General features: G+C 36.9%; 1 protein-coding gene across 1 annotated transcript; it reads right to left on the bottom strand.

Annotated features, from left to right (window-relative positions):
- Positions 1-15,361: 15,361 nt before the first annotated feature.
- LOC113316628 (receptor-like protein 33) lies at positions 15,362-16,318 on the bottom strand. Its single transcript, XM_026564789.1, has one exon. The coding sequence runs from the start codon at positions 16,316-16,318 to the stop codon at positions 15,362-15,364; it is 957 nt and encodes a 318-aa protein (XP_026420574.1).
- Positions 16,319-21,578: the final 5,260 nt, after the last annotated feature.

Below are 21,578 nucleotides of genomic sequence, written 5' to 3'. Positions count from 1 at the left end.
CCTATCAGAAAATTAATCTCGAGTCAATTATTTCAATTGTACTCAATACGATAGAATCGGGTAAGATCTGAACACGCAAACTACAACGAAAATAGTTGGGTCTGGCTTCACAATCCCAACGAAGTTTTTGAAGTCGTTAACCTACAGGGTCTCCATAGAAACCTAAGGTTAAAGGATAATCGACTCTAGTTATGCAACTAGTAACACACATGAGGTGTGAGGATTAGGTTTCCCAGTTGCTAGAGTTCTCCTTTATATAGTTTTCAAATCAGAGTTTGCAATCCAAGTTACCTTGGTAACAAAGCATTCAATATCACCTTTAGATGAAAAACCCGATTCAACCAAGATAATATCTTTCAACCGTTAGATCGAACTTAGCTTGCTACACACAAATCAAATGTACCCTCATTTAGGTTTATGTAACCGTACCTAAACGTGTACACCATGTTGGTTCACAAATAGTTAACCGAGGTTAGACATATGATTACCCTAATATCAACTTTATTCATCTTAACCATAACTAGTTCAAATGACTCAAATGAAACTAGTGAAAGAGTTGTTCAATTGCTATATTCTCATAGAATTATACAAGAACACAATTGAAGCAAAATCGGTTTGATTCACTCGAATCAATCATGAACATTATAGCCACGATCTGCAAAGATTGCATTCCTTATTCTATAAATGTCTATTTTCATGTTTAAAACCGATTTTAGAAGTTTAACCTTCAAGTATGCAAACAAGTTCGCATACTTGAAATACCCGAAATAAGATTGAGTTACGCCAGTACACAAACGGGCACGCGAACTTCAAATCCCAGCAGAAATTCTCGGACATGAACCTTTACGCCAGTACGAAAATTAGTATGCATACTTAGGTTCTCGGATTTCTCAAACCAACAGGTACACAAACGGGTGCGCATACTATGATTCCCGGACATGGATTACATGTGTGCAAGAGTGCACAACATGACATATCCAATAATGGTTAAGTGTTCTAAACTCTTATTTCAATCATTGAAACTTACTTAGAGGATGACAATAGCAGTTTTCACACACTATTAGCATCACAACAATTTTCAAGTTATTGAAATAATCATTACGAAACATCCCAAGGCAACACCAAATGAGTGTATCACACAAAACATGTAAGACGTTACTCGACTGTTTTCAATGATATAAGATGAACTTGGTCGAAGCGAAAGCTTGCCAACACATATTTCGAGAAATATGTAAGCGAGATAAACTCAGCACGAAATCTCAAATGTGTATATAGAAAATTATATCGTAATACGACTTATGTCTCAATATAGGAGATAAAATAGAAATAGACTTTACAAGTAATAGATGAGTTTAAGTCTCCACATACCTTTTGTCGATGAAGTTCCACATGCTCCCCTTAGTAGCTCTTCGTCTTCAAATGATGAACGCCGTGAAAACTAAACTCAACTACACAATCTATGTCCTAGTCCGAGATATCTATAAATAGGCTAGAAATCAAGACATATAGTTTTGACCACTAACATTGACAAACATGCTTGAGATAGCAACGCATGCGAGTTCGACCGAGCAGTGTTCTAACATTTTTTGCTTTCCAAGAACACAATCTTCACAAAAACTCATATCAAAAGACTTCACCTTTGATAGATATCCTCCAGAACACAGAATCTTCATGTTCTTCTCACTCATTTGACCCAATCTTCTATGACATAAGTTAGTGTCTTCACCACTACTAGCCAGTGTTAAAGTTATTTCATCTGAAGTCTGATATAGACTACCGACTCTAACTCCACGATCTAATAGAATACCTTCGCTTTCCAGTTGTGTTTCGTAGGCAAAACTTCACAATCATCACCACAAACTTGGCCCACAGACACTAAGTTTTTCTTCAAATTCGGAACATGTGTACATCTTTCAGTTTCCATGTTGAACCATTGACTTTAAAGATCACATCACCCAAACCGATGATATCGCATGCTTCACCATCACCTAAGAATATTTGGCCATAATATCCTTCTTTATAAGAGATGATAATACTTTTATCACTCGTCGCATGGATTGAAGCTCTCGAGTCTATAATTCAAGACTCATCTTGCTTGCTCAGAGAGTAGTAGAAAACCTTCTGTAATTACCTTCTTGTTGTCCACAAGGACCTTCACCGATTCCGCAGCTGCAACTACGTTTACCTCTTCTTGATTACCTTTTTTTCACCATTATTAACACCTATGTTTTCCAGACAATCGCGTTAGTACTGTCCTACTTTCTTACGCGCCCAACACTCAACAACACCTCTAGGTCGGGATTGAGAGATCCCCTAGACTTTTCTCTAGACTTCCATTCGAATTTGTTGTTGTTGTTCCTATTTGAACTCCCGCCTCTATCTTCTTCCTGCATAATTGAGGCTGATCTTGAAGTACTAGAACCGTAACCTTGTTCTATTCTTCTCTCCTCTTCAGCAATTAACCTTTGCTGCACATCATCAAGCTTCAACTTTTCGCTCCCTACGGAATTACTAATAGTTGTTCCTGCGGTTTCCCAACTCTTTGGTAATGACGATAACAACCGTAAAGCTTGAACTTCATCATCAAAAGTAAAACTAACTTTTGAAAGCTGAGAAATAATCGATTTAAACTTCCCAAGATGTGCTGAAATCGCTCCACCTTCTCGCGTCTTCAGATTGAATAGTTATTCACACAACATAATCTTCCCGGAGGATGATGACTTTTGGTACAACTTTTCAAGTTTATCCATAAGGTCCTTCGTACTAGTAACCTCTTGTACGTTATTGTAGAATTCCTCCGTTAGACATCTACGGATCACGACTACAGACTTGTGATAAAGAGTTGTCCATTCATCGTCTTTGAGTGCTCCCTTTTTCGCAACTCCTCCCAATGGAACATGAATGTCTTTCTCGTATAGATAGTCTTCCATCTGAGACTTCCAAAACACAAAGTTTTTCGCATTGAAAACTTTAAGCCTAGCTACCGTACTTTCGTTATTATCACCCATAACTCTCATTCTACGTACTATGAACAAACCTATGCTAAGAGCAACCTGGATCTTAACCTAAAGCTCTGATACCAGTTGTCAGGATTTTTTAATTACTGAAAACCGCGGAATAACATGATCTTGAGATATTATGATGAATAATAAGTAAACCAAGCACAACCAACAATAATAATACGACAAAGATAAATCAACTCACAAGACATGAGATTTATAGTGGTTCAACCAATACATACAACGTGTATATATTGTCTACGTCCACTTTGCAAATTTATGATTTCCTGGAAAGTAGTGATTTGGGTTAGGCTAAACTGCTAATGAAAGGATGCCACAGGGGGATTTTATTAGAAAAGCAAGTCGATAGTTTACACAGTGCGTGTTGGCATCCTAGAAACTAGGGGCCTTCTAAACTAATAATTTATTATTTTTCTTAACTGAAAATAAACAAAGAGTTAGTTATACCGAATTTGTTGGTTCTAGCCACCAACTGGGCACCAACGCCCTTTTGGATTGCAATACCTATTTTATGAAATAGAGAGTTTCCAGAGTCACAATTTGCATTATTGTTCGTAAGACAATTCTTCAGTCTAGTTCGCCTAAAATATTACTAATTTTTTTTTCCACCAACAACAACTTACATCAAACGAGAAAGCGGGGTATCTCTTCTCTTGGCGAGGAACTACAACTTACATTGGTACCTCTGATAACACAGGACGTGTACATATTTGTCATGACGATATGTATCAAGTTATAAAAAATACCACAAGTTCATCCACCAATTCAAAACCCATTGAAACTTTAGTTTCTTACGTTCGGGATCGGATCCGGGAGCCATTCTTACTCCTATTAAGCTACTAGATTCAAATTGTCGGACTTGCTCAATTATTTGAGCCTATGCTTCAATGATTGGGAATACACTATACACATATATGCGTTAATTAATTAGTCTAGGCGTTGCATGTGGCTGTAGTTCAGCAAATCCTGCTAGTCTTCTTTATAAGGCTTTCCTTGTCACTCGCTTCCGGAATGTGATAATTGCAGTTTTTATGCGGAAACATCAACTTAGTTAGAAAGATGAATGTGGTTGTTGTGTTCTGCACCATTCGAAAAAATCATGCATCAAATCAAACTTGGCACGTAGATCTATGCTCTACCAAAATATAAGAAGTAGAATTGGTATGTAACCTCGTGGAAACTTAGCAACATTCCATGAATCATTTGATAAAAGTTTCATGACAATGGAATCCGGAGGCGTTATTTGTGTTTATTAATCTTCCCAACTCGTGAGCCACTTTCTTTTCGCAATGGCTCTGAATACCCAGCAAATCAATATCAGTGGTTGTGGAAGTTTGGTATGAAGACAAACCATGTTGAATCTTTAAATAAAACTGGAAACATATGGAAAGATTGGAAGGAGAAAGTCAGAAACATATTTTACTAAGCATAGCAAGGATCAGATTTAGAAAACTTGTCTAGGAATTGAGAACATTAGCGGTTCATAACCAGATGATATAGATGTCCATTAGCTGGTTCTTCCTTGGCAACTTTAACGCACTTGTTTGTTATAACATTGTTTCTTGTTTTTTTCTGAGCATGACTTCACGGATTACCTAGACGATTTAAGTGAAACAAGACTTCCGACAGTAAAAGTTTCAGGCGTCTCATAAATATTCAAAAACTTTAAGCTTCCATTTTGCAAGTCATATGAGACGAAACCATTCTTAGAATACTTACCTTGCGAACGAGAATAGGTCCACAGTATCTGGCGATTCTTATTGAAAGATAGCAGCGTCCTGATATAAATATTTTCCATCACTTCCGGAATACTCAAAAGCTTAGTCCAAGAATCTACAACGCCGTAATCCTTCATCACCCATAACTCGAATAAGTCTGAAACATGAACTGAGAAGTAAAGGTCCTTACCAAGCACACCCAGCCTTTCGTTTCTAAAATTGTATTTTTCATCCAATGAGCAACTTGGTATTTGAATTTCTTTGGTTTTCTCTTCAACTATATCAATAGAAACTATAACCGTAGTTACTGCTCGTTGGTGATCGCTACCTATTACCTTTTTTGCTACCCAGTGCATGGCTCCATTTAAAAGCTTCATAGAATTCAAACCGTATACGACAGGAGTGTTTCCTATCATATTCCATGAACTTGAACCAAGTGTGTAAACATGAATTTCACAACTCCTCAATGTCATCAAATAGTGGGTACTGCTGCTTATTAAAAATTAATATCAACTTGTAATCGTTGATGTTACAGTCGTAACCAAACCCATCATATGCCACAACAACTCCATTATGTGGTTTTTTATACACTAAATCTCCTTAATTTCATGAGTAGATGGGTTCCATAGGGAAACATGACTGAATCATAGAAAAGGTATTTAGAAAAGCAAAATATGCCATTACATGAACCAAGACAGCTGCGACTAGTAGCCAAAACAAGTTTTTCTTGGACACCGCTAAATATTTTTCCAAATATTTTTAAAATATGGTTCTAATGGACAAGTAAAAATTAGTATGGGTGAAATGGACACCAAAAAAATAGCAAGAATGAATCTGGATTCATCCCGACTTAAACTTAAAAAATAGCGAGGGTGAAATTGGATGCATCCTGATGTAAATTAAAAATAAAAAAAAAGATTTGAAAACGGGTAGGATGCAACTGTTTACATCTGGCTATTTTTACATTTTCGTCCATTTAAACAGTATCAAATTTTACATGTCTTTTTCATCCAAGAATTATCGTTATTGGATTAATTGACCAACTGTGTGTACTTTTAGTGGAGTTGTCAATTTTATCATTTTACAGATGACTATTTCAGTAAACTTGCTCCCAGATCAAGTGGTATGTAAACTATTCCTGCCTTACTTTGTACAACTACATCTCCAAAGTGGAGTTCCTCTAGTTTTAAATACTTTTTGTTGAGCAAAATTTGAAGTAAACTAGTAAAGAGTTGTAAGGTGCAATTGGAAATTGGAAGACTGAAATAAGATCAGTTAAATTAGTACCTTCAAACTAACACTATCTTTGCCAGAAAAAATGCTAAGTACTCGAATACCGGTAAATTCTTTGTGAATGAATTTTTCTCCTTATTTTTGTCAGGCTAAGCACTCCAATACACTGGTAAATTCTTTGTGAATGAATTAAAACAATGCTTAACTAATTCAATGCGAAATTCATTTCAAAAAAATATAGTTTTCCAATCAACTAACTTTTCTTGTTCATTTGTTCTGTAGAATCACAACAATATTCTTTCATGTAAATTTTGTGTTTAAATTTTTATTGAGGGTTACTGCTATTTAAGTGATCACGAAGATGAAAAGACAAAAAAAATGAAATCGATAGAGATTATACTTAACTAAGATCAACATATAATTAGAGTTGAATATTGAAATGTTGGGGAAAACTGAATTAGAATGAATCCAATCCAAGACCATTTTAGCTCGAAAAACTGTTGTAACTAAGGATTGGAGCCGTTTTCCCACAGAAATTATTTCAAGTGCTCTTTCTTTCCGGTTGTAATTTTTCCTTCTGTATGTATCAAATATGTGGGTGTAGTCAAATAATTACTATTAAAAATAAAAAGATTGAATCTTTTCAACTCAATCAAGTTCATACAACTCACTTTTTTTCTATAAAAATACAATAAATGAAAAGATTGAATTTGTGTTCATGCAAGAACTGAGTTACGCTAGGATCAATCAAGAACTAATTTCACTGTCACGGATGATAATGAAAGACTAGCATGAATTGGGTAATCAAATAAAGAAGATTATTTTTCTTAATAATAAGAGACCCCAAAAGACTCCGCATGGCGTCACCACAATCACACTTAATTTTGGTGAAGCCACCTAAGCAATAACAATCCCTGTTATCGCTACCTGATTGGCTGTCCCAATGGTTGTCAGTAATGAGTTTCCATGTCGTCAGCACCTTATTGCCCCCTTCGACAGGTACCACTGTTGTGAATTCAATCGGCGCTTAAAGATGAGTCACTAATAGGAGTGGAAGTTAAGAAAACATTTCGAAGGTTAAAAGAATACATAATGACTGGATAACTTTAGGTTTCGCATCTATTCCATCTTGGAGAGTATCACTGCCATTATGGATAAAATCCAAATGGTAACTCCAACGGTTACAACAACGTTTCAATTTGAAAAGACAGTAAGAGACGTACCTTCAACTTCAATGATCGATCCAATAAATCCGATGTTGGTAGACACATATATATTCCACCCATCCGATACCTTTTGAAACGCTTAAATACCTAGCGACTCATCATAAGTGAAATCTAATTAAAATCGTTTTTCATTCTCCTCCCAAGTAAAGCAACCCTTATTGATAGAGAAGATCAATGTGGTTCAAAACGTTTTGCAAGCAAAAATAGAATTGGATCCATTTGATGGGTGGCACCGTTTGACACCAAGAGACATTATGTTTCACGACCCAAGAGACACAATACAATCTTTTTGGACGCTACTATTCAAACACTATAAATAGCAAGCATCAAGAGAAACAGAAAGATCTGGCAAGTGAAAACTTTGAAATCTATATACAAAATCCTTTTTAGAAATTCACACAGTTTCTTAATTTTTGATTGGCCGCCATCATCTGTTACTTCAAAGAAAAAAAATTCAAAGGTAATTGATGGTTTTCTATCCGTACAACTTTTAATTTAGAGTTCGTTTCAATGTTTTCTTTCACTTTGGGTCACAGTTCCATACCTTCTCCGGATAATTCCATTTAAAATATCTTAAATTCTAAAGAAAACCACCGTTACATTCTCTTTCACATTCTAAGATAAATCCGAATATGTAAGAATTTCGGAAAATAAATCATTTGTCCAAATATTTTTAAATCACGGTTCAAATGGACGAGTAAAAAATAGTTTGAGTGAAATGGCCAAAAAAAAATAGTAAGGATGAAACTGGTTTCATCTTAGCTTAAATTTACAAAATAGCAAGGATGAAACTGGATACATCCTGTGTAAATTAAAAATAAGAAAAGATATTTGAAAATGGGCACGATGAAACTGGTTACATCCTGCCTATTTTTACATTTTTGTCCATTTAAACAGTATCAAAATCTAACTGTCCATTTCACCCAAAAATTGTTGATTTTGGTCTTTTTAACCAATTTTGTGTAAGAATTTCTTGATTAGTTCTTAATTTCTTGACTAAACGTTTTGGCAACAAAATCGAATCTTGCAACTTGAACAAAATGCAACGATTATTTTTTCATTTAGTGCTCCGTTGCATATAATTATCTGAGAATGCTGTAGTCTCAGAATCCACAGACGTTGGCAGAAGAATTGGTAAGTGTTGTCAGAAGAATTGGCAAAGCCGCAAAAGTGAACTTTGAATACATCGTTATTTTTTCCTTTTTTTTTGGATTGGCAGACATAATATATTGATGATGGAAGCGGGAAGCCTATGCTAAGAAGCAGAGCCCGAAAAGTTACAAGGCTATATACAAAAGATGCAGAGAGAGACCTAAAAAACAAAAGCAAACATGTATAAAACAAAAGTCATGGAGGATTCAAGAATTTCGAGATCCAATTTACAATGGTACCGAAAGTTAAGACATTTGAGAAAGAAGACAGATGGCTGGCCCAAGAGAAGGTCTTTAATTTTGTCAAGGCTAGCTCTATCAGAAACGCTACAATCTCTGAACTGACTAGTTCAGCTGACCACAACAACTAAGTCTAGTCTTCCTAAATAATTTCCCATTTAATGTTGTAATTTTCATGAAAAATAGAATCTGTAAAACTGACTTTGTATATATACAACTCTACAAATAGACAGATTGAACTCCACACGTTTTTGTGGAAGATTCACCAAAATCAATTCTTGTGTTGGTATCAGCCAGAGATCCTGAAAACCACGCTACCCAGAAACGTGACAACCTATCTCTTCCAATGGCTGACATTAATACTCTTCAAAACGTTCATATATCAATCTTCTCATCACCCTGAAACTCACTGAGACGAATTACATTCTCTGGAAAACCCTCTTTAATCCAGTTCTGAGAGGATACAAACTCATTGGATTCGTTGATGGGACAACTCCAGTTCCCCCACGAACCCTTCCAAATTCCGAAGCCGTTAATCCTGAATACACAAAACATGAAAACATCGATCAACTTCTGCTAGGTTGGCTTGTCTCTTCATTAACTGAATCCGTGATTGGAAAAGTCACAGGTCTTGACACATCAAAAGCAGTATGGGATACTCTAGAAAAGGAATTTGCCCCGAAAACAACTGCTCACCAGATGCATTTTCGCAGACAACTGCACAACCTATCGAAAGGTAATCTCACGATGCAACAATATTTTAATCATGCTAAAACTTTATCTGATGGACTTGCAGCTTGTGGATACACTGTATCTAATGATGATATGAATTCTGTTCTGCTTAATGGACTTAATCAAAGTTATGACCCAATTGTTACTTCATTGGGAACTGCCACTGATATGGACATGAAGACATTCAAAGCGCATCTCCTAACCTATGACATGAGGCAGGAGAAACATCTGGCGTCACTGCAGCAGCCATTGAATAATCTGGCTACTTCTTCTTCTCCATCCCCAAGGCCTGATCTGAGACGATTCAGAAATCAGTTATCGATTCGTCAACCATAGCAGCGTCCGAGAGCAACCAATCAACAACCACAAGGACCATGTCAAATATGTATGAGGAGAAATCATGTGCTGCACGTTGTTGGTATCGTTTTGACAAGAACTTTGTACCACAACAACGAGCTCCTGCTGCTGCTTATATTGCACTACCACAAGGTCGAGGTGACAATAGATGGGTGACTGATACGGGGGAAACACATCACCTAACAGCTGATATTAACAATCTCAGTATTCCCCATGAGTATGACGGTACTGAAGAAGTCCAGGTTGGAAATGGTAAGGCCCTAACAATTGCAAACATTGGTAAATCCTCCTTTACTTACAATGCTAGAACTTTTCAGCTAAACAACATTTACCATGTACCTACAATACAAAGAAATCCGCTTTCTGTCCATCAATTCTGTAAAGATAATGATGTGTTCTTTGAGTTTCACACAAATCTTTTTGTTGTAAAGGACAAAAGCACGGGGAAAACACTGTTGCAGGGGCGGAATAAAAATGGGATATATGTGTTTGATAGTGTCGGTGCTTCTGTCTCTCAGATGCAACCCAAGACCTTCATCTCCAATACCTTACCAGTATGGCACCAGCGACTTGGTCACCCTATGATCCGTACTGTTCATCGAGTCATTAGTCAGTTTTCACTTCCAGTAACGAATAAATCTTTTGATTTTTGTCATTCTTGCCACATTAGTAAAAGCAAGAAACTTCCCTTTCCAATTAGTAGCACTGTTTTTGAAAAAACATTGATTTTAGTTATTTCAGACATCTGGGTATCTCCACATATGTCCAGAACTGGGTTTCGTTATTATATGCTTTTAATGGATGCGTTTTCTCATTATACATGGGTGTTTCCTCTTCTTCAAAAATCAGATGCTTTGTCCACTTTTATTCAGTTCAAAAAGCAGGTTGAAAACTTGACATCATACAAAATACAAGTCTTCCAATCTGATAATGCAGGTGAATACAAAAAGTTTACTGCATTCCTAAATGAATCTGTCAATGAATCCGTCTTAGCACTTATGTTCCATGCACACATGCCTAAATTTTTTTGGCCAGAAGCCTTTCAAACGGCTTGCTTTCTTATAAACAGACTGCCAAAATCCCAATTTGAATCACAGACTCCTCTTGAACTCCTTTTTAAGAAGAAACCAGATTACTCTTTCCTAAAAGTATTTGGTTGTTTGGTGTACCCCTGTCTTCGTTCTTATAATTCAAATAAATTAGAGCCTTGGTCAGTGGCTTGTGTCTTCATTGGGTATAACAGCTCCCCTAAGGGGTATCTGTGTCTTCATAAGTAGTCCAATAGAGTCTATATTTCTCGACATGTAAGGTTCGAAGAAGGCTCATTTCCGTTCTCCCCAAAGGAGAAAGATGTCCCCAAGCGCAGTCAAGAAACTTCATTTCCCAGCACAAGGTTATTTTCCTCACCAAATTTCAGACACCTACAAGCATCACGTAACACTACAGTTCAGCCAAACAATGCATCACTGCCACTGCTTACACCCGCTGTGTCTGATCAATCTGTTCATACTCCGGGAAATGTTGTCGTTCAATCAGCAAACTCAGTCAGTTCTGCTCCATCAGATCCACATATTCCTATGCCTGCCGGTATTAAAAATTCAGTCCACAACAACTCAGTTGTCCAGACTTCTCAGCAATCCCAACTGTCGTCCTCTGAAGTCGCAAGTGATGCTACATCAACCAGTACAAAATCACAGCTTCATCCGATGCGCACTAGATCCAAGTCTGGCATCACCAATCCCGTGCAACGGCTTTGTCTGACAGCCACAAAACATCCTCTACAGGATATGGATTTTCTAGAGCCCACTTGTTACTCCAAAGCATGTTTAGAACCAAAGTGGAGAAAGGAAATGGATACTGAAATCAATGCACTACTCAGAAATGGTACTTGGACTCTTGTCAGGTATATAATTGGCTCGAAATGGGTGCATCGTATTAAGAGGAATCCAAATGGAACAATATAACGTTACAAAGCTCGCCTAGTGGCCAAGGGGTACAACCAACAAGAGGGCATCGACTATAGAGCTGTCAATTTCTAACCCGGCCCGCGGGTTGGACCTAGCTTGGCTTGTTTTAACCCGGCTCGGCTTGTCTTGTTGTCTAAACAAGCCGGGTTAGGGTTGTCATATCTAGCCCTAGTAAAAACAAGCCGGGTTAGGGTCAACCCGCGGGTTACCCGTCAACCCGTCAATTTCATATGAGTTATTAATTTAGGAATTTTAAGTTACTAATTTAAGAATTTTAGGGTGTTGTGCTAGAAATCAAAGTTCATATTTCCTTAAATGATTTAATACAATCCAAATTTCATTTGATTTAGGATTACGGAGTAGCGATCCCTCTGCCCACTAAATTTTTTATACATTTAAGTGATTTTAGTTTCAACCACCCCATTTAACAAGCCAACCCGCAACCCGTTAGAGCTAACCCGTCTAGGGCTAGGGTTGGGGTTTTTGGCTTGTACATGAATAGTACTAGGGCTAGGGATGACCCTAACCCGTCCATGGCTTGTCAAGCTAGGGCTGGGTTGACCCTAGTTTTCCCGTTTGACAGCTCTAATCGACTACGATGAACTGGTGTTGTCTATTGATGTAATTAACAACTGGCAGCTGCGACAAATTGATGTAGAGAACGCGTTTCTACATGGAGAATTGCATGAGGAAGTGTACATGAAGAATCCAGTAGGATATGTTGATCCAAACTTCCCTAACCATGTTTGCAGGTTCAAAAAGTCGTTGTACGGCCTTAAACAAGCTCCGAGAGCTTGGTTTTCTCGCTTAAGTGGATACCTTATTCAGCTGGGATTCAAAGGGTCTATAGCAGATAGTTCCTTGTTTGTACGACAAACATCAGCTGGCATTACCTATGTTTTGGTCTATGTGGACGACATAATTGTCACTGGATACAATCCTTCTCTGATAGACAAACTAATAAAAGATTTGGCAGATGTTTTTGCAGTTAAGGACATTGGGAAACTTTCTTACTTTCTCGGAGTAGAAGTGCTCAGCCAAGATCAGAATTTGTTGCTCACACAATGAAAATATGTAGCAGACCTGCTGCGGAAAACAAAATTGGATGGGATCAAGCCTGTCTGCAAACCACTAGCGGCTCAAGCGAGACTATAAAAGCAAGGCAGTGTGAAGTTTGAAGATCCAACTTATATCGCAATGTAGTTGGAGCGCTGCAGTACTTGCATTTAACAAGACCTGATGTTTCGGTTGCTGTAAGTAAAGCCTTCCAGTTTATGCATGACCCTTATGTTGAACATTGGAATTTCATCAAGCGTATATTACGGTACCTGAAGAATACCTTGGACTATGGATTACTCATCAAACCAGGTTGTAACAATACACTTCATGCATACTCAGATGAAGACTGGGAAGGAAACTTGGATGATCGGCGTTCCACGAGTGGCTACTGTATTTACTATGGTGGTAACTTAATACCCTGGAGTGCACGCAACCAGAAGACGGTGTCTAAATCCAGCACAGAGGAGGAATAAAGAGGTGTGGCAATAACGACATCAGAACTCATTTGGATACAATCATTGTTAAAAGAACTTGGAGTTTCCACTGCAGCTCCAATATTGTGGTGTGACAATCTTGGAGCGACATACTTAACAACAAATCCAGTCTTCCATGCTAGAACAAAGCACATTGAGATCGATTTCCATTTTGTACGAGAACGGGTAGCCAACAAAGAACTGCAAGTGCGTTTCATATCATCAAAGGACCAGCTAGCGGACATATTTACCAAGGGGTTATCTTCACCTAGATTTCAGTTTATAAGAGACAAGTTGAACATTCACAAGCTGTAGCTCAACTTGAGGGACGGTGTCAAGGCTAGCTCTACCAGAAACGCTACAATCTCTGAACTGACTAGTTCAGCTGACCACAACAACTGAGTCTAGTCTTCCTAAATAATTTCCCATTTAATGTTGTAACTTTCCTGAAAAATAGAATATGTAAAACTGACTTTGTATATGTACAACTCTATAAATAGACAGATTAAACTCCACGCGTTTTTGTGGAAGATTCACCAAAACCAACACTTGTGTAATTTTACTACCAATATAATGGCTTTCAGTTTAACGACATCGTTTCCATGTTAGTTATATGGGAGAGTTAACTTCCATTTTGTACGTAAATAAAAACTAATGCTCTATCCTCCTTTCAATTTGGTTTGCAGGAAGACCACCAAAGGATGATTATTGTTGGAGCTCAGGCTAAATTTGTCAAGTTAGCGGACAACTCAACAGGATGCAAGTTTGAGTAACAGAGTTTATTTGGATCATTTGGATCACTGATCACATCTCCTCCCACGCTTTACTACTTCAAACAAATGAGCAGAGATCATGAAAATACTTCTTCATTGATTACTTGCTTTAAATTGTGAAAAATCTCTTTGCTTATATAGGTTCAAATAGGCCGCCAATAAAACGAGGGACTCTAAAAGATTTCCGATGGTAATCTCATAAGACCCAGAACACAATAAAGCACTGGGTTCCGGTTTTTACGTTGTCATTGTATTCCAAAGAAAAGTTTCGAATTTTCAGGAAAAAAAATACTTAACTCTTTTTAATTGCGCAGATGTACTTGGAAGATTCCTAAATTATTCTACCTCCGCGAAAGGATCAATAAATCAAGCTTACGTATTCCACTTGGAATTGGTTTTGGTTTTGGCCTTCCATCTTTTTCATGATAGAAATTAACTAATTCAGTATTTGTGGATATCATACGGAAGTGACTGCTTGATACGTCTTTGGACTAGGTTTTGATTTTCTCGCTATATGGTGCTTGGCAGAAATAGAAGATATTGCTAAAGTGAAGAAGGGAGATAATGGAACCCTCGGCTAACTGAAGCCGGAAACTGGGTTCCGCGAACCATAGAGTTCGACTAAATTTGATTATTATGCAAAAGGTCAGAAAAGAAGAAAAAACGCAACATCGAGGGAGAATTGGGTTTCCGCACACTAAGTCTGGCTTATAGCACCATAGATGTGTAGTTTCCTTCAGGCATTCTTAGCTTACTACTACACTCCAGATAATTTTGATACCATAGAATAATTGCTCATTGTTAGATTGTGTACGAAAATTATAAACTTAGTGCAATATAATTCTTGCTCTTAGAATACATTTAAGATTTTGATCTTTCACTTCAATCGATACTAACGCTACACATGTTCACAGATTTGGATCCACCAATGATTTTAACACTATTTAATCATATGCTAATACTGTTAGCAATGAGAAAATGTAGAAGACCTCTACCATAGACTATGTGGTATTCCACTTTAAGCATACGGAGGGCAAAAAAACCGGTGCGTATGCACTGGGTTGAGAGCTTGTCATTTATGACAATTGAGCAAACAAAGATATACAAATACAAATAAAATAATCAATCTTTCAAGAAAAATGAACTATTTTATCAGCTACTTTATCGACAAATCTCCAATACCCGAACCACCATATCTCTTTCTTCAAAAGCAAACCAAAGAAGAGACCCCAGAATCCAATTATAAACCCCAAAGCAACAACACCGAGAAAATACCACTTATCTCTTGTATGATCTAGAACATCTTCATTTTCGTAATCACTATTGCCAGTATCGCTTCTCTGATCGCCCTCGCAAGCATTCTTTGTAAAGTACCCACACAAGAAACTATTATTAACATATGCGGAACCATCTCAGCTCAACGTATCCATATGAAGTCCTCTTGGTATTCTTCCACTCAAGTTATTATGAGATAGGTTCAAATAACCAAGAAAATCGATAGATGCTAAAGATTGTGGGATAAGTCCAGACAACTTGTTGTAACTCAGATCCAAGGACTCTAAGCCATTCATAAGTCCAACACTTGATGGGATTTCACCCGAGAGCCGATTGTGTGATAGATTTAGCATGGAGAGTCCTTTTAATAGACCTGTCTCTTCAGGAATTTCTCCCTCAAATTCATTGGAGGATAAGTCGATTCCTGAATTATATCCATACAGTTTCTCATATTGTATTATGATCCCTTTGATCGCCATCTGCAACTGTACATCAGCATCATCATAATCGCCTCTGATCTCGTACACATAGTTATATGGACTTATAAGCATGGTTAAATTGCTTATTTTCCTAGAAATTGACCCTGTGAACTTGTTTCCCGATAAATCTAATATTCGGAGTTGATCCGAATTGAAAATCTCTTTAGGAATTGACCCGTTGAAATAGTTTGACCTTAAAGAAAGAATCATAAGGTAATTCAGTGAACCAGGCACATCAGATAAACTTCCTCCAAAGTTGTTATTCCCTAAGATGAGAACTTGCAGCTTGGGAAGTTTACTGATGATATAAAGAGGATCGCCATCAAGATTGTTGTCATTTAGTTGCAGAATTTGCAATTGCTTTGCTTGTTCAAGCCCTTTAGGAACATTTCCAGTGAGGTTACTGAAACCGAAATTTAGATATTCCAGAGAACTGCAGTACCTTATAGTAGTAGGTATAATCCCTGATAGTTTGTTGTTAGAAAGATCCAGATCTGCAAGACTAGAGTATAATCTAGGTTCGTTGGAGCAAATTGAAGAGGGAATCGAGCCGGCAAGTTCATTATTAGATAGAAAAATGATGGAGGCAGTAGATAGTCTTTTTCCGGCTTCCATTAAGATTTCACCATTGAATTTATTATGTTCTAGTTTATAATATAAAACGTTTTGAGATGGAAGAGGAAGAGGACCGTGAAGATTGTTGTGCGATAAACCTAAGAAGATGAGATTTTTGAGTTTGTAGAAGCAAGAAGGGATATGTCCTGTAAGGTTATTATAAGATAAATCTAAAGCCCCAAGATGAGTCAAACTACAAATGAAAGTTGGGAATAATCCTTTCAGATTGCATGACTTCAACCTTAACTTCATGAGTTTAATTTTAGGGTTTAGATGTAAATGTTGATCTGTATCTACCATTAGCTGGTTTAAGCTCAAGTCTAGGACAGTCAGGTTTAATTTGTTGATAAAAGAGGGCAGTGATACAACGCCATCAAATGAATTGTTGTGAATATCAAACCGCGTGAGGTGTCCGAGCATGGTAATGCAATTCGGTATCCTTCCTGTATAATTGTTATCGTACAAGATGAGATCTCGAAGATTAGAGAGTTTGCAGATGGACTTTGGGAAGGTAATAGTAATAAAATAAGTCAAGCCTAGAAAGTAAAGTTAAATTAGAAAGGTGTACTGGGAATGTGGAACTAAGCTCAGGATTGTACCTCATATTGAGAGATGATAGACGGGAAAGATTGTTAAACTTCTTGATGGGGAAAACTTGGCCAGATATATTGCAGTCATATAGATCAAGAACGTTAAGATTGGAAAGAAAAGATATATGTTCAGCAAAATCATTTTGCAATAATGTTGATGATAAGTGTAACCATTCAACTTTAGTACCTGGAGATTTGCAATAATGGAATATTGATATTATTTGAGTTTTCTTATTGAATGAATTCATGGCTAACTAAAACTTAACTAGCTGTGCCAAATACCGTGTATGATATAGAAGTTTTTATTTCCCATATTATAGATGAGGAGGACACCTTCACACTTTTGTTCTCAGGCTATCTTACATGTCAGGCGCTTTTCCTCTTGCAAAGCTCTACATGCCAATCGAAAATAAATGCATTCGGAGACGTATAATACCACCATCTATAATTTTGAATATAAACCGTTAAAATTAAGATTTGTTGGTGAGGTTTAGCATTTCGAAATATGCTCGTTTTTTATAAGAACATAGAGTTTCATAAAAAAAGAACATATCCCTAAAATGTTAATTTTGAATCCGTTTTTGTTTTAATTTTTATTTGCAAAAATGACGAATAATGTGTGAAATATTGTGACAATAAGCATGTAGAGTAAAGAGATTGCTATATCACTGCACTAGATCAAAAGTCTAGGAACTACAACTTGTTCAATTATCAAAGGTCCACACGATTATTATTCATTGACTAGACTAGAGTGAGCTTGACTTGATAGGTTGCTCAAACATAACATCGCAAGGCTGCTAATGTGGGATCGAAATTGTCCGGAGTACCGTTTCATATGAGACAAAAAAATTATATCCTATTTTGACTGTCGGATCACTCAAACGGTAATCCCCTGTTAATTCTGATCCCCCGTTGGCAACATTGAAACATCGTCGATATGTGATTTTAGTTCACATTTTATGATGATGGAAAATTGTTGGGTCTAAAAAAGACATCTAAAAGTATGCATCCAAAACGCGTTTGATTTCAGCTTCGGTGGCTTTCCCACTAATTGCTAGGTAGGTCCGGAAATTTACTACCTTGCTTTCTTTAATTTAATTTTCATAGTTAAGTATAATAATTTAAACGGTAGTAACTGGACACTTTACTTCATCGGTTTTCAGCGGAAGTAGACACTTTGTAAGTAGTTCCACGGACGCCCTAGGTGACCACCCATCTGGAGAGTCGTCTATGAGAGGCAAGATTGTAATTCATGGAACGTAGACAGATACAGTAGGGCCTTGTGCTAATTCAGGATTGTAACATGTACCTAACCGACACTTGAAGCGAAAGAAGCACCAGCATGAATTTCTTTCCAAAAGACTACTGAAATGAACCGTCGGTTACATTGATCCGACAGTTTTGCATGTTTCTAACTGGGCCAAGTATACATTAGTCGGCCCAATATGATTCCACTGGGTATCTTATCAAAATTGACGATCTGCATGAGGAAGCAAATTTTCTCCCCATTTCGGACCTAACTCCTCTCTCTCAGTGAAAGATGATTTTTTTTTTTTTATGCATTCAGAATTCGTTTGATTTAGAGTCCACGGATAGCTCTTTTGCATCTTCAGTTTTCGAGATTGTGTTAGTTTTTGTCAAGAAAACTGAACTGCTCAGGTGTTCACAGGAAGAGTCATATGTGTCCATTAATCCTAGCGACTTGTGAGTCACCTCTTTTGGTTCTTTTTGCAAAGACTCAGAATATCCAGAAAATTAATATCAATTGTTGTAGAGGTTTGGTAATTAAGACTAATTAATAACAGCAAACGCAGGTGGGAAAGCCATTTGAAGTAGAAAATTGAATAATAAAACTTATAACGAGCAGAAGCAAGCAGCTACAACAATCTCATTCTCCAATTTGTACTCCAAAGCTAATGGCGTTGGGTGAAGATAGCGTCACCAGAAAGTGGACTAGACAGATCAAGTATGTTTATTCCACGAAGAAAATTTAGTCATCTTTCTAAAATTACAATGAGTGACTAACGTTTTTACAAACACATATCACAGTTGAAAAAATAAAACTGTAAGGCTTATTCCTATGCACATGCCCGAAAATCATTGTACCTGGCATGCCAAACAATTTGCGCCACTGTGGGGAAATCAATAAGCGACAGAGTTACTAGCTAGCGATATACATTTTGCCGCTGGCGATATTATGAATATCGCTCGCTTTACATACAAACTCCAGCGATACTATGATTATCGCCCACTAGTTTTTCTACAACGTCTATTTTCCCAAATGGTTTGTATATAAATGCGCCATTTTGCTTCTCCAGATAACTCACACCCCCTACTTCTACAAATATTTCACCGATTTCCTTTTTTCTATACTCATAATCATCAATGTCGAGCTCGAGATCCAATGAAGAGAGGAGTATTATTATGAATCAGTTCAATTTACAGCAAGAACGATATCGTAATAGGTTACAAGAAATTGATGATGAGGAAGCTGAAGATAATAAGTTAATTGAAACTTTGATGCTTGTCCATACGGGCCAAATACCAAGAGTTCCGGAACCCAAAGAAGTATTAATAAGAAGATATACGTATCGAGGAAGGGAATTTTACCACCAAAAGCTAATGCACGATTATTTTCTTCCAAATTGTGTGTACTCTGATCGAGATTTTCAAGGTCGATTCCGCATGCCTCACCACCTGGTGAAAAATATTATTGAAGAGCTTTGTCGAGTGGAACCTCAATTCAATTATCAGTTTGATGCACTGAATATTAGAGGTCATAGTCCTGAACAAAAAGTTACTTCGGCTTTAAGGATTCTGGGTTATGGCACTCCGACGGATGCGAACGATGAGTACCTTCGTATGGGTAAAACAACTTCTTTCACTTACCTTTCATTGTTCTGTGAAGTAATAATTAATCATTTTGGTCCAACATATTTGCGAAAACCAAACGATGAAGATGTTAGACAAATATTGAGGGAGAACGAGGAAAGGGGATTCCCAGGAATGTTAGGTAGTCTTGATTGTATGCATTGGGTATGGCAAGGATGCCCTGTATATTGGGACGGTCAATACAAGGGTCATAATACCAAACCAACAGTTATCCTTGAAGCTGCTGCTTCTTATGATTATTGGATATGGCACGCTTTTTTTGGTCTTCCAGGTTCACAAAATGATATTAATGTTTTGCACAAGTCGCCTCTGTTTTAAGATTTGAAGTATGGGATTTCTCCATCTGTCCGTTTCATGATCAACGGTGGTCATCAGTACACTCATGGATATTATCTTGCCGATGGTATCTACCCAAAATGTTCCACCTTAGTTCAATGCTACCGTCAGCCTCCTGCTGGTGAATTTGACCTTTCATTCCGACATTTTAACGATCCCCAAATGGCATTGAGGAAGGATGTGGAACGCGCTTTTGTATTTTTGAAGAGGAAATTCGCTATCATTTGTGGCCCATATCGTGGGTTGAGTCCTCGTGAAATGCAAAAGACTATGCTCACTTGCATAATTCTTCATAACATGGTAATTCAGGAAACCCGTCGTGATTCGGATTGGACTAACTATGAAGATGAAGATTTGAGGACAGAGATTCGACCACATAGAGGCGTCCCTGCAAGGGACTATGGTCAAATGACTAACTACATTCAGAATCGAAATTTGTATGACCAATTAAGAGATAATCTGAGATTGAATCTTTGGGCAGAGCATGAAAGATGATTTTTTCTTTTTTTAGTTATTTATTAGGTTATTGTTATTTAAGTTATGTTGTATTGTTATTTTTTTCTTAAGTTGTAATGTTATTTTGTTCTTAAGTTGTAATGTTATTTTTTTCTTAAGTTGTAATGTTATTTTTTAAAGTTATTCTTAAATGAGGAAAAACTTAATTAAAAAATAATTCTAATTGATTAATTGGAGAGAAACTTACATTAAAATTTAAACTAAACATAAAAACTTAAACTTAAGAAAAAACATAAGAACTTAAAAACTTAAATTAAAATTAAAAAACATAAAAACTTAAACTCACACATTGAAACTTAAACTCATACATAACTTAATCATCTAGAGGAACTACTACATCATACTCATCATCAACATCATCATCATCATCCTCATCATCGGGTTGATTGTTAATTAATCCAGCTTGTTTTTCAATCTATGCTTGAATCCTGTCAAATTCGATTTTCCATACATGTTTTTGTTGGGCATTCATAATTGAAGTGTTAGCCTGAAGAATGTTATGCTTGTCATAGTCAAACCCAAATTTTTCTTGGGAAATACGACTTTTCTGACTCTGTTTTGAAATTTCTTATCAACTGATCTTTGCTTCTCGACGATCTTTTCATGTTCCATAAACTCTGCCATGTTAAATCCTCCAGAACTCCCCCCTTCTAGAGTTAATTTTTTAGCCAGCTTTGCGGTGTTCCTCCCTGGAAGTTTTCCCTTAGTATTACTGTCAACATAATTATTGAAAACGTTGTTGACATTTGAGTTTGTTGGGGTATCTGGTGAAGAATTTGATGGACCTGGTGAATATGGTGAAGAATTTGGTGAGGGAGATGAATTATATGGTGACCTTTCAGGTACTTGTTTTCTTTTCCAATCATATTCTGGATTATATTTGTTCATCACCTTCAAAATATAGTAACAACTTTCAAAAGAAAATC

This window comes from Papaver somniferum, chromosome 10 (assembly GCF_003573695.1).
Source record: "Papaver somniferum cultivar HN1 chromosome 10, ASM357369v1, whole genome shotgun sequence".
NCBI classification, from domain to species: domain Eukaryota; kingdom Viridiplantae; phylum Streptophyta; class Magnoliopsida; order Ranunculales; family Papaveraceae; genus Papaver; species Papaver somniferum.
Note: the sequence above shows the minus strand (reverse complement) of the source record. Positions and strands in the feature narration are given on the sequence as shown.